This window comes from Garra rufa, chromosome 12, assembly GCF_049309525.1.
Source record: "Garra rufa chromosome 12, GarRuf1.0, whole genome shotgun sequence".
NCBI lineage: Eukaryota > Metazoa > Chordata > Actinopteri > Cypriniformes > Cyprinidae > Garra > Garra rufa.
In genome coordinates, this window is record NC_133372.1 from 22,810,174 (window position 1) to 22,825,206 (window position 15,033).

General features: G+C 35.9%; 1 protein-coding gene across 1 annotated transcript in view; it reads left to right on the forward strand.

Annotated features, from left to right (window-relative positions):
• Window positions 1-15,033, forward strand: part of ryk (receptor like tyrosine kinase) — a 76,563-nt gene that overhangs the window by 26,548 nt on the left and 34,982 nt on the right. The window contains 5 exon segments of the mRNA XM_073852536.1: window positions 6,819-6,940; window positions 9,433-9,532; window positions 13,047-13,178; window positions 14,831-14,851; window positions 14,854-14,895. Coding sequence (XP_073708637.1) covers window positions 6,819-6,940; window positions 9,433-9,532; window positions 13,047-13,178; window positions 14,831-14,851; window positions 14,854-14,895 — 417 coding nt within the window.

Here is a 15,033-nt window from a genome sequence, read left to right on the forward strand (position 1 = left end):
GCTTGAAAACACAGGCTGCACATATGCTATAATAAACTCATTCTCCTAATCATCCTGTAATGGACCAGTTCTTCAAGGGTGGGAGCATGTTATGCCACACAGGAAACTGTTTTCAAACAACCTCCTGCTTTCTTTTTGAAACCTCTGGGCAGAGGGTTGAGTGCACTTGACCCATGAGCTTCAACACCCTCTTCATCCACTTTTGTGGGCTGAGTTTATGACTGAGCTAAGGCTTGTTTCTCTTGCAAATTCCTTTCTCAATATATCATCTTTTTAGTGCCAGAGATTGAAAGAGAAGGAATTTCAATTAAGAAATGTCCCTTCGACCCATTCTTTCATTACAACTCTTCCTGCCTCTGTTCACTTAGGCCATCCACAGTCTGTTCACTGACCATTTGATACACTTTACATACAAAAATGGCAGAAGTTGGTTGAAATTTCCAGTTCCAATCTGGTTGGTTCTGTCCAACTTCTTGAAAGTAAAGGGACACAGATTTATTAACAAAATAGAGCTGCAAGCAGTGATTACCAGGGTTCAAACCATTTAACGTTGTTTAGCCAGCCTGTAACCACCAAATCAACGATTGAAGAAACTTTTTTTTTTGGCAAATACAGGTATGTTTATGACTGTCATAGCTCCATCTGTGGTCTGATCATCTTAAAACTTTGCATGTGCTCACCCGGCTTTGTGATGTTTTGAGTTTTCCTTAAAGGAGAAGTCCGGTGTGATATTGACCTAAAGTGTAATGAATCATGATACAGAGTGTGAACTTAGCTTTCATAGCTCACCTCGGCTTGTCCCCTGCACTCTGAAATCTGGCACTAGTTAGCCGATGCTAACAACAGGTTGTCGTTGAGGGTGCATCGGACTAGCCATGTAAATAAATCACTGTTTTACACCATTTATGAGGCACAAAGTAGCTCCACACTTCATTGGTAGACTTCCAAGGGCCCTGACATTTAAAAACGAGACATTGAGAACTTTGAAAAAGCACTGGTAGTTTATTTACAAGAAGATTTATACAGACAGTACCTTGAGGAAATTTACCATTCGCCGCCATCTTGAATTTAGTCACGATAAGTCGAGTGACGAGCAGGAAGGAAACTAAACTACTACTTCATAAAACTCAGTAGCTTCATCGTCCGACATCCTTGCAATTGCCAACTGTCTGCGCTAACTCCAGTCCAAAAGTAACGCGAGTACTCGCGTGACTTATCAGGTTGTAGTTTCCTTCCTGCTCGTCACTCGACTTATCGTAACTAAATTCAACATGGCGGCGAAAAATTTCCTCAAGGTACAGACAGTATATTCCCTGTGTATATAATTGCATACTATGATGTAAGCAAGCCTTATAGTTATGTTTTTAGTTTTTGTCATTATGATTGTTCATTGTTAAAGATAAATACCACCTTTCCCCGAGCTTGTAATTGTAAGTTAGGTAGTATTAATAATAAAAAGAAAACAAGCACAACAGGTGCTCAAACACCTCATAGCATCAGTAACACAACGACCCTTCCTAGTACATCTTCCTCCATGTTTGCAATATCTGCACAAAGGAGACGTGGATCAGCTGCTCGAAGATCTTGTATTTGGACAAGACAGTTGATTTTACACTCAAAAAAATGTATTACTACTTAGAAATTAAGATTACCTCAGAATGCACTGATCAATAATAATGGTACATGCTTGACCTATAATTAATTATATTTTTAGTAAAACAAGCATGTTTTTTTTTTACAATCAAGTAATTAATTAATGCATATGTTAATGAAACTTATATTTTATTTGCAGACAACAACATGGATACATGAGTAAAATAATAAATTAAAGTAACCATGAACATAAAGACACATGGAACAAAGCTTTATTCAGACATATTGGTATTTTAGTCTTTCTCTAGATGCTCTCGCTGGCTCTTTGGTCTCTGAGGATGAAGAGACCACAGCAACATCTGGTCCAGATGAGACAAAGGGTAGGTGGAGTGATGGATGGCACTTGACCATTTCCAGGATGCTGCTGTGGATTTATCTTTTGTCACTGCACACACCAGTCTGCAGACATTTCAGATCATACAAAGATGCACAAATAGAATACAAAAGCTGTCATTTTAACAGCACAATTTCATTAGATCTCTGTATTAGAAGTAACAAAATGATCTAACTTAATATTAAGTTTCAGATTTTACTTTTTTCCCTGCAAATGCTGCTGTCCCCTTTCCTTTCAGGTCCTGCTCCACCACAAAAGATCTGCAACAAAGGCACAGAAATCATGAATCAGAAAAGTGCTGTAATAGCTCTGCTTAAAGTTATTATTTTTATATATATTATTAATAAACTGCAACTTAAGGTTAAAATAGATGTCTGTAGTGTACTCACTCAAAGCCTTTGATGGCAGCACTTCATGTACTCATTCCCACATTTATGAGGTAGCTGTTGTGTTAATTGGCTTTTTATCCAATACAAATGCTCCTGAATTTATCTACAGTACTAATAGACAAATGAAATAGATAACTCATGTTTAGTTACTACATGTACATGTTTATTTACATAACATTAATCTAAAGCAGTGTTGACAACAGTGAATTCTACATAAACTCGCATAACGTCCATCACTCATTTAGATGTCTGTTTGGTGTTGTGATGTGCTCATTTAATTCTCTTAGAACATTTTCCTGTCAGTTATTAAATAGACATTTAGTAATCATCTTTAAGATGTCTATGGTCGCTATACGTATTAAAACGTGTTTTACAGCGAAATCACAAATATACTTTAACGTTACTGTCTAACGTCTTGACACCTTATGCAAATCAGCAGTTTACGATACAGTAGCGCAACAAATACGACTTTAAGACAGGGAACCGTGTTTTGGTTTGTAATACATTTGTAAACAGCCTCGTTGCGGTTCCCAATCACGTTCGATGATGACGTTTTGGCCTCCTGTGGCCTTCTGGGATTGAAAAGTGTGCATCAGATGAACACTTCAGAATCTGGGCTGAAGCAGTAAGACATCCGGGGATTTCTTGCCTACTCTTTTATAAATACTGAGGTTTCGAACGTACCTCTTTCTTCACATACTCTTTTTTTTTTTTTTTTTTTTTTCCCCTACTATATAGTAGGTAAGTAGGCATATTTGAACGCACTTTAAGTATACGTTCGTCCGAATCTCGCGAGAATTAGTGCACTCACCTACTAATTCTCGCCTACTCTTTTATGAATACTGAAGATTTTTATTCACTCGCCTACTGCTTTTTGCCTACTATATAGTATGGAAGTATGCGATTTCGAACGCATTGTTTTTGTGCTGATCTGAGCGTGGTTGCCATGTTCACATATGCCCAAAACGAGCTAAGGGGGGAAACGTGCCATGTTCCGAAACAATGGGCCAGGTGTGAAAGCATCCTAAGTGGCTAGAAGATTCATGACCAGAACATACCACAGTGAGTCAGTGGTCTGGTTATGCGAGTCGACTACTAAGGGTATCAAAACAGCATGGGCAAAAGCAGGTCACATGGTGCAAGACATGGGAACGTTAATTAGTCTGGGTATATCTGTAGTGTAAGTCATGCCTCAGTAGTCTCTCACAGCTGGCTGATTTTCTTTTCCTCTGTGCTCAGAGGATTATGTCAGTCGGGATGTCCGTCTGAAGTTTGAGGACTCCTGAATCTTGAAATATGCCTGTTTTAGGGGCCACACACTCTATTTGCTCCGTAGGTGGGCAGCCTCATATCACTGGAGGGCTGATTTCTATTAACTCAAACTATCATTTATGCTGCTAGCTGGTGCAGAATGTCTGTTTTGGCAGGAAAAGGTGAGATTTTTGGAGCTTAACGGCTTTACTGAAGGGCACATGAGATTATGTCAAGAAATGGTCTGAATGAATTTATATTTGATTTAGTATTTAGTGTTTGATAACTTTTATTTATTTATTTATTTTTGTAAATTTCCTACTTGCTGAAAGGCACAGAAACATAATTGGGTTATGTAAAGATGGTTATAAGTTCACCTAAATTAGAAGTAATTTAAGAAATGTTAAAATTGATAGCTCTAAATTATACCGTAATGTTGAATGGCTATAGTCAATGGGCAAATATTAGGAAAGAAATAACAGTTTCCTGGAGACTATGGGTGCTTTTCAATATCCCTCCTCGTTTCCTCGCTCCTCCGTCCTCCATCCTATGACCCGGAAACCTATCGAGCTCAGCCATCTTGTAGGACATCTCAATTCTTTAATTGGACCATGAGGAGGCAAGGATCGAGGAGTGAGGAGGCTTCCTGAGGAGTCTTGAGCGAGGATACGCGGGTGTATCCTATGCGGAAGTGTTTTATCGACTAAACGTGATGCACTCCTCCCCCTTCAGATATGTCATAATAATTTACATTTATATTTTACCTTTGCAGTGTAAATAATGTCATATATTTAAACAGGGCATCTTGCTTTAATAATTATTATGAATGCCTTAAATAACTAACTTTAACAACATATGGGCAGATCCCTTTAGCGCAGCTGATGACGCTTTGAAGTGACGCTTGAGTGGCCAAGAATATTCCAATGTTCCTCCTTTGATTCCTCATCCTCATTTCCTTTCCTTAAATCCTTCCTTCATATCCTAGGGGGGTGGAGCTAAGACGCGAGGAAAGGAAGCAAGGAAAGGAAACGAGGATGCAAAAATAAGAAATGAAAAGCACCCTATATACTGTCTTTGTTGTTTTCAACATTAATTTAAAGACACTGAAGTCTTGAGTAATGTCTGCTGAGAATTAAACTGGTATATTAAATTTAAAGTTTGAATGTGAAATTATTGCAATATAAAAGTATATTTATATCTCAACTAGGCTATGCGGGGATGTTGACTAATGTGCTAAATAGGATTTTGTCCATTCCTGTATGGAATACCCACTTTTCTTTATCCAATCAATTCACAAAAAAAGCTTTTTTCCCCCACATTGAATTCATTAGGAACACATTAATCTTCCATGATGTGTTACATATTATTGGTTAACATTGTTTGTGGTTAACAATTGTTTTTTCCCCTTCTTTTTGTCTTTGTTTCTTAAAAAAATGCTTTTCTTTTAAAGTTTCAATTCATCAAAGAATCCTAAAAAAAGGGTCATGGTTTTCACAGAAAATATTAGGCAGTTCGAATGTTTTCAGCATTGAAACAAAGTTGTTCTGAGCAGCAAATCGGCATATAATGACTTCTGGGATCATGTGACACTGAAGTCTTGAGTAATGTCTGCTGAGAATTTAACTGGTATATTACATTTTGAAAACCGATACTTTAGATTGTAGTAATATTTCTTATTATTTTTCTGTAAAAACTATGTTTTTGATCAAATTGCTCCTCGGTGAGAGTGTAAATTGTTTAGTGCTGTGAATTGATTATTCGCGATTAATTGCACAAGTTAAAAAAAAAAAGTTTGTTTACATAGTGTGTGTGTGTGTACTGTGTATATTTATGATCTGTATGTATAAACATTTACACATGCGTTGATATATTTAAGAAAGATGTTATGTTTTTGTTGAATATATATTTATATGTAATATTAATTTTTTGAATAACAATATTTACATGTAAATACATCTTATTATTTTTCTAAATATATACTGTATAGGTTTTATCCTTAATAAATATACACAGCACACATTATGCACACACATATTTTGGATGCGATTAAGCACGATTAATCATTTGATAGCACTAGTAGGCAAAAAGATCATCTACTGTTGTTTACGAGATGTTTTACAAAGGGTATGTGTACTCCCATCCCCCTTATGTTTGAGCAGACCCCATGACAGACTGATAGGTTCCAGTCAGCCACAACGGAGCCTTTCAGTCATGATAAGGTTTGCCCCGAGCCATGGCAGAAGATTCCAGCTGTCAATCAACTTCACACATCACTGTGTCTCATTCGTGTGGAAATCAGCCTCCACTTTAGATTTCGGTCTTGTGTTCATCATCAGCACCACCATTCTCCAGCTGTTCCTTGGGAGCTGGATGCGGTAAAACTGGGATCGCAGGTGTGCTGTGCTGTCTGGGCAAAAGGCTTTTCAGGTCGAGGTTCTCCCAGGAATGTAGCCGGGAAGGAAACGCTGTTTAGATTACAGCGTCATTAGAAAATGGAGGCCAGGGAGGGGGAGAGCAGAGATGTTTTGCTTTGAGGGGTCAAGTCCTTAAACATAAATATACTACACTTGAATGTTTTCCCTTCACTGTATGGTGGAGGTGGCAACGGAGGATATTGTTCTTGGTATAAAGGATGAAAACCATTCTGTGTGGTTCTAAATGGACAGGCCAGAGAGAGAGAGAGGAATGAACTGTGGTTAAAACTTGGGCGGCAGTCTTGGTAGTTTCATCAGTTAAATGGGAAACTTTCTAGAGTATCAGCATGAACACTTGAGCCTGTTATAAATCATATCCTCCTGATTGTAAATTGTAATCATATTTTAGTGGCTGTCATACCTGCACTCTGATATAATGGATCCAGATTTTGCTCCAGATCCTGAGCTATGTCAGACGGTGGTTGTTCACCACACTGAAAGAATGTATTTGATGTATTGTTGCCATGGTTTTCTTCTTGCACCATATACTTCCAGGCGCTGTGGAATACATTAAGCCTAAATGAGCACATAGAATGTTTTGATGGTGAAATACAGAGTTCATGTGAGTGCAGAGATGGAGTCTGGCATTTATGAAACTATATTTTACTCCTCTCTTGAGGCAGGGTGGTTGTGTGAATGTAAAAAGATGTTTAACTGTTTGAATTCCATCAGTCCTAATCAGTTTTATCATCATTATTATTATGTCTCTCTCTGCAGGTCTTGATGCTGAGTTGTACTATGTGAGGGATGATGTGGTAAATCATTATGCCCTTTCTTTCATCCTGCCTGTGCCCAGTGACACTAACAGCTTGCATTTCACATGGCACTCCAGCACCAAGGTTAGTAGTGTATCCTGTACACTTTTACTCAAAAGTTTAGTGTCAGTCAAAAATATATAAATAAAAAAGGCAAAGAATCCTAAAATCATCTACTGTTGTTTTAATGACATTAAAACATATTTCAAATACAAATCTTTTACATGCTAAAATACAACTAAATTGTACAAATGGTTTTTCTACATCACTGTTGTTACTGTTTCTTTGATCAAATAAATGCAGACTTGATGAGTGTAATAAACTTCTTGAAAACCAAATAAAAAACACACCATTCGCAATCTTTTGAAACTTTTGTAATCGCTTTGTCCATAATAATTTTGTATATACAGTGGTGGCCAAAAGTATTAGAACACTAGTATTTTCGCCAGGTAAAAACGGGTTTTAAAGGAGTAGTTCACTTTCAGGACAAAAATTTACAGATAATGTACTCTCCCCCTTTTCATCCAAGATGTTCATGTCTTTCTTCAGTTGTGAGGAAATTATGTTTTTTGAGGAAAACATTTCAGGATTTCTCTACATATAATGGACTTCTATGGTGCCCCCGAGTTTGAACTTCCAAAATGCAGCTTCAAAGGGCTCTAAATGATCACAGCCGAGGAAAGAAGGGTCTTATCTAGCAAAACGATCGGTTATTTAATGAAAAAAAAAAAAAACTTTTTAACCTCAAATGCTTGTCTTGTATAGCTTTGTGTGTACTCTGTTTAGATTAGATTAAAAAGTATATAAATTGTAAAGGTTTTTAGAAATTAACCGATCGTTTCATTACATAAGACCCTTTTTTTTTTCTCGGCTGGGATCATTTAGAGCCCTTTGAAGCTGCATTTAAACTGCATTTTGGAAGTTCAAACTAGGGGGCACCATAGAAGTCCATTATATGGAGAGAAATCCTGAAATGTTTTCCTCAAAAAACATAATTTCTTTACGACTGAAGAAAGAAATACATCTTGGATGAAAAGGGGGTGAGTACGTTATCTGTAAATTTTTGTTCTGAAAGTGAACCACTCCTTTAAGTCAGTTATTTCTATTATTTGCTGTAGTGTGTCAGTAGGAAATATCAGTTGACGTTTCCAAATAGAGGTGTCTGATATATATTGTCTATGATAATATTGTAATTGATCAGATTCTGTACCACCTCTGCAATGCAAACACAAATTACACATTGTCTTACTATTTGAATTTATTGACTGAATTTAGGAATTTGACACAAAAGATGATGCATACAATTAATTAGGTTAGAAGAAATGACCCTCTAAAGCAGTGTTTCTCAACTCCAGTCCTCGGGACCCACTGCTCTGCACATTTTGTATGTTTCTGAGTCTGACACACTCAGTTCAGTTCATGAATCTTTCTACTAATGAGCTGATGATCAAAATCAGGTGCCTTAAATGAGGAAGACATACAAAATGTGCAGAGCAGTGGGTCCCGAGGACTGGAGTTGAGAAACACTGCTCTAAAGATTATAAAATGCCCATAAAAGGTAAAAATCTATTTAAACTGATTGGAAAAATAAATGTCTGTTACTGCTGCAAACGCATCTCTTCACAGAATATGAAGAATATCAAATTTTTGGGAGTCAGCTGTCAACGGCAGTCATAAACCTACCAAAATACCAGCACAATATCTTGCTCAGCAAAATATTGACTAAATAAAGAAAAAAAATCGAGACATCATTTTTCGTCATTATCACACACCCCTATTTCCAAACGTTCATTTTGCATAATCCAGTAAGATTTTAGTTTGCACAAGGAGTCTGACAAGCCAGTGCTTCACACAGACATCTGATCTCATCATTATCTAGTCTGTCTGGAATGACATGAAGAAACACAACAAACTGAGACATGCCAAATCGAGAGGAACTGTGACAACATCTCCAAAATTCTTCAAGAAACCTATCTGCAAAGCTACAGTACTGTGTAAAATGAGAATGCTGTCAAAAATATGGTCATAATAGAAAGTAATTGATAAAGAACAACTCTATAACTAAATTAAATCAACACTTGGTGTGACCATCCTTTGTGTTTAAAGCAGCTTTTACCTTAGGTGCACTTGCGCATAGTTTTTCAGGTAGCTTTGCAGGTAGGTCTCTTTAAGCATCTTGGAGACATTGCCACAGTTCTTCTGGATTTAGTCGGTCTCAGTTTCTTCTGTTTCCTCATTCTCGTTCCAGACAGACTGGATGATGATGAGATCAGATCTCTGTGTGGAGCACTGGCTGTGATCAGACTCCTTTTGAAAAAAAGTCTCACTGGATTATTACAATTAATGGCAAAATTAATGTTTGGAAATGTAAACTGATATTTTCTATTATTGACACACTACAGCAAAAGATAGAAACAACTGACTGATTTTTAGCTGATGAAAATACTAGTGTTTAAATCTTTGGCCACTGTCTGTTCTATCTTTTTTTTTTTTTTTTTTTTTTTTAATCACATACTTTGTTGAATGATCTATATCAATATCAGAATTATTTTCCATAATCCTTGTCTTGTGTTTAGGTGGATTACAGGTTAGGGTTTCAAGTGGAAAACACTTCAGCCATGGATCAACCTCAGAGCAACATCTCTACTCAAGGGGAGGTCCCACGCGCTCGTTCAGGTAAGTGGAGCATTTTCTCCTGTCATGTCGTGTTGTCTTTTCAAGTGGAAAGTTTCTACTTATGTTAAAAGGTCCTTGCATAAAATGACCTGTTAACTACTGGTAAAATTGTTTTTGTCAGACTTTTATTGAAGAAAATTTATATCACAACTTAAGAACCCAGGTCTTTTTTTTTTTTTTTGCGTTTGTCTACTTTTAATTCCCATAAGGCCTGTGCACACCAAGACTGTGGTTAAAGGGATAGTTCACCCAAAAATAAAAAATGTCATTAATTCCTCACCCTAATGTCGTTCCAAACCTGTAAAACTTTCGTTCATCTTCAGAGCACAAATTAAGATGTTTTTGAAGAAATCCGAGAGCTTTCTAACCCTTTTTCTAATTTTGATTTAGTCTCAATCATAGTCTTTTGACTAAAATGCTATTTAGTTTTAGTCATATTTTAGTCATCTTAATGTGTTTTAGTTTTAGTCGGCTAAAATCGAATGGGTTTAGTTACAGTGTAATGCATTTATTAAGCATTTCTCTAAAATTAACTCATTGTATAGGTTTAATATTAAGGTTTTATCATGATAGACTTAACTGCTGTGACACGCAACAGGCCTTTATATTAAAACTAAATGAAACCACTTCTCATCAAGAAACAAAAACATAGTCTTATTTTCAATGAAATGTCAATGGTTATATGCTAATTATGCATTCTTTACTTTACAATGTTATTCATTCTTTCAAACTGACATATTTATATGAATAAATTTAGATGAATCTTTATTAGGGCTACTAAAGTGATTGATTTTTCTCTCTTTTGTTGCTTGATTTAATATCAATGCTGTCCCTTTAAAACCGAACGCACGGATACAATGTACTGATACATGTACGATATTCTCACAGCTCTTTACGTTCCCCTAAGACATAACCGAGTGTGTTAATGTAAATACTCATCAAAATGGACAATTCGATATAATTTTGTGTGTATTTCAACTCGTGCTCTGTTGTGAGGCGCGCTGCTTCGGTGTCTGCACTCGTAAACCGGAACGAATTGGGTTCTCTTTTGCATCGTCAAATTTATCCATATGTCTGCTCTTCTCTTGACATTTTTGAACGTTTTATGAGACGTGCAGCAAATGTATGCCAGCCTATGTCCCGTCGGATAGATCAATAGACTATGTTACAGTTCAAATGTACACATCTAACCTCCTAACCACGTAGGAGATTCGTTCTGAATGAATGTCCTATATTGTCCCTCCCTATTTTTGTCTCGTTTTTATTAGTTGACGAAAATGTCAGTAGATCTTTGTTGTAGTTTTTGTTATTCAAAATTTATTTTTGTTTGGTTATCTTGTTTTTGCCTGTGAAAAAATGTTGTTGACAAATTATGACAAATTATTCATCAACAAAATTAACACTGATAGACAGCAACGTTTACTACCTTGTTCAAGGCCAGAAAGGTAGTAAGGACATCGTTAAAATAGTCCATGTGACATCAGTGATCCAACCATAATTTTATGAAGCTACAAGTGTATTTTTTGTGTGCAAAGAAAACAAAAATAATGACTTTATTTATCAATTTCTTATCTTCTGTGTCCGTATTCGATGAGCTTTCGAGACAGTGCCTTGACACACCAAAAGTTTTCTTTGTGCACAAAAAGTATTCTCGTAGCTTCATAAAATTACAGTTAAACCACTAATGTCACATGGACTATTTTAACTATGTCCTCACTACCTTTCTGGGCCTTGAACATGTCAGTTGTGTTGCTGTCTATGCAGGGTTAAAATGCTTTTGGATTTCATCAAAAATATCATAATTTGTGACCTGATCTGGCGAAATGAGACGGAAGTCGCAACGTTCTATTTTAAGATACAGGCCCATAATGTGAAAAAAAAAAAAAAAACAATGAAAAAAAATGTTTTTTTATTAGCTCATTTCAAAGAACAGAAATTCAGAAATGATCTCCCAAAGTTTCGTAGTCCAGATAATTGAGTGAAGGTATTTAAATGACTATTAAAGTTGACTTAAAGTTTTACTAAATTGGCTGGAAATGAACATTTGCTTTTCTCGCTTCTGAGCATTTACCTATATTTCGGGTATCCCTTGAAGCGTTACTATCTCTGTTTAAAACCAGTCAAAAAGCTCAGAAATGTACACAAACAGTGACATAAATACTAATCATTTGTCAGTTTCGACTGACCAGTACGCGATTGTTCCAGCCGTCTTCCTGTCAGACTAGCAGCGCTAGCGAGAGTGGCTAAGGCTAGTCGTAATTTTTAGACGTGTCATCCTCTGGTGAAAGCGACAGTGATGTCAAAGTTCCTTTGGATGCAGAAACGGAGCATGAATTTGTCACCCCTGTGGAAGAGGATCACGATGATTGCAGTCAAGTTTGCAAACTCAATGACGGAGAGCCGTGTTTTCTGTCATTTGATGACAGACGCTTTCTCTCTGTGACTCCGTGTACATGGTTCGCGCGATGTTTTATTCAAATAAATACTTCAAAATAATTTGAGCTTCAGCCTGGTTCAATAGCATTTAAAAATATACAAATGTATTTGGTCAAATTAAGCTGATTATTCCTTTAAATGCAATAGATTTGGAAAGATATCAACAAAAAATGGGCAAAAAAACTTTAAAAGCGATTTTCTCAGGTTTTCAATTGAAAAAAAAGAGAGCAGACGACCATAATTCAAATGGGTATATATTCAATGAATATGATATCATATTAAAGCTTTCAGTCTCCTCTTTCAATTGATAGCAAAATCTCAGTTTTGTCATTTGGGTCACTGTGACTCATTTTGCTGGATCAGGTCACATTTGTTTTCTGAACATGAACAAAGATCTTGTGGGTTGAGTACATGAGGGTGAGTAATTATTGACACAATTTTCATTTTTGGGTGGACTGAGTTTTTTTTTTTTTTCTTGAAAAGGTGTTGAAATGTCTCTTCCATTGCACTGCGAATAGAGCTGACCAGCCTATACGATTCATGCTTTTGGTTACATGCCCAGAGCTGCTTCAGTTACATTAAACTGTTGGTGACTTGGTAGTGCTTGCAAACACAGTATTTTGCTAAGCGACAGTGAATAGCAGAGGAAGAATCCTGAACTGGCTCTTTTGTTTCAGTACTTTTGTATTTGGTGTTGCCTGATAGCCACCATAGTGAATACAAAATCTAAACTGGCTTTTTGAAAACATGTCAATACTGTTTGCACCACCTACTGTCAGAGTTATTTTGCTTTTGCATTCAACCTGTTTGATGTTTATTCGCATTGTATGAACAGTGTGGAAATCGGACCAAATAATCTTTGTGCTGAACATTTGTATTGGTGTGAACAGGCCTTTCATTGATCTTCTCATGTGGTTTAGTAGGAACCGGGCGAGCGCTAATGCACCAGCACAAAAGGAAGAGCAGCCTGTATGCTTGAAACAGTGAAAATGAGGCCCTGCATTGATTGTTTACAACTTGAATATTCAATATAATTAAATTTGGTCTTCCAGTAAGTATTCTTTTTGTGTCATTCCAGTGTTCAGAGTAGATCTTTTCTGCTCTGGAAAAGCTGATGGAGAGGCTGTGCTAACAGTGCAGTTAAACCTGACTACACCAGCCAACAACTTCACAGTGCTCAACTTCAAGCGCAGGAAAATGTGTTACCGAAGTAAGATCTTTTCATACACATTGACTTTATTTCCTCCAATCGTTGTTTCTCTGAAGATCTTAGTGCATGTTTGTGTTTCTTTTTTCTGTAAGTATGTTTGGTTTTGGTGTGTTTGGCCGATTGCGTGTCAAGTTTCACATTGCTAGAGACTGCAAAGATGATAATAACACAAGCTTTCTGTCATATGCCTTCCCAGAGGAAATAGCCAGTGAATTTATTCTCTGCTTATTTGAAGCACATGAGCCAAATTAGCTGCTAGGAGAAGAAAAAGAGTTTGTGTATGCCCCAATTTCCTCTCCCTTGTGAAATAACTGGGTCAGCATGTGTATATGGCGCTCAAGAAGATATTGTGTGTCTTACACTTTGTGTGGAAGGAGTGAGATTTTTTTTTTTTTTTTTACTGCCCTGTCAACAATTTACAAACCAAACATAAATGAGACCACAATTAACCAGTTCATGTGTTTAGAAGAATCTCATGAGACCCATGATGATGTCATATTTCAACCCATAATCAAGTAATATTTTGCTTAAAGGAAAATGTTGTGCTCAATATCGTAATTAAAGAAAACGATTACAGAACAGTGTAAATGAGTTGCTTTTATTGCATCAGAATCAGCATACATTTTTTTGTATCATAGTATCTTTTTGTGTTATAAAATGAGAATTAGGCTTTGAAGGCTTTTGCTTATTTGTCACAAATAATGTGGTGTACACTACCAGTCAAAAGTTTTTGAACAGTAAGATTTGTAATGTTTTTTTATAGAAGTCTCCTCTGCTCACTGAGCTTGAATTTATTTGATCCAAAATACAGCAAAAGCAGTAATATTGTGAAATATTTTTTTACTATTTAAAGTATCTGCTTTCTATTTGAATATATTTTAAAATGCAGTTTATTCCTGTGATCCAAGCTCTATTTTTAACATCATTACTCCAGTCTTTAGTGTCACATGATCCTTTAAAAATCATTCTAATATGCTGATTTGCTGTTCAAGGAACATTTTATTCATTTTAGCTATATTTAAAACAGCTGAGTATTCTCTAATTAATAAAAAAAGATTTATCTGGTCAGTGTATATATATATATATATATATATATATATATATATTTTATTTTTTTTTTTTTCGGGAAAAAGAAATTATAGAATACTTTGATTTAGCAAGGATGCTTTAAATTGATCAAAAGTGATGATAAAGACATTTATAATGTTACAATAGATTTCTGTTTCAGATAAATGCTGTTTTTTCCGAACTTTCTATTCATCAAAGAAACCTGAAAAAAATCTACTCTACTGTTTTCAACATAATAACAATGTTTTTTTTTTTTTTTAGCAGCAAATCAGAATTTTAGAATGATTTCTGAAGGATCATGATGCTAAAAATTCAGCTTTGAGATCACAGGAATGAATTACATTATAAATTTATTATTTTAAATAGTAAATATTTTAAAAATGTACTGTTTTTGCTGTTGTTTGAATCACACACTTTGGATCAAGACACGTAATTAAAAAACATTAAAAATCTTACTGTTCAAAAACTTTTGTTTTTGGCATTTTCTAGTTCCTCTAATGGGCAACATTCAGTCATAAAATGATGAATTGGCATGTACATTACGGTTTGCTGATTCTTCTTCCCCTCATTGTTTTACTTTACAGGAATTGAGCAGCCAGAGCCTCCAAAACTCTGCCATTCCCAAACACAACTATACAGAAAATAGACCGTGAGTATTTGCATTTCATTATCTCATTATTTGCCTTTTTTAGTGAATGTAGTTCTACAGTGACAAAATCTTCACTCTGCTATTCTAAACTCTCTCCTCTCTTTTGATCTTAGCGAGCAGTTCAAATGCTCCCACTAC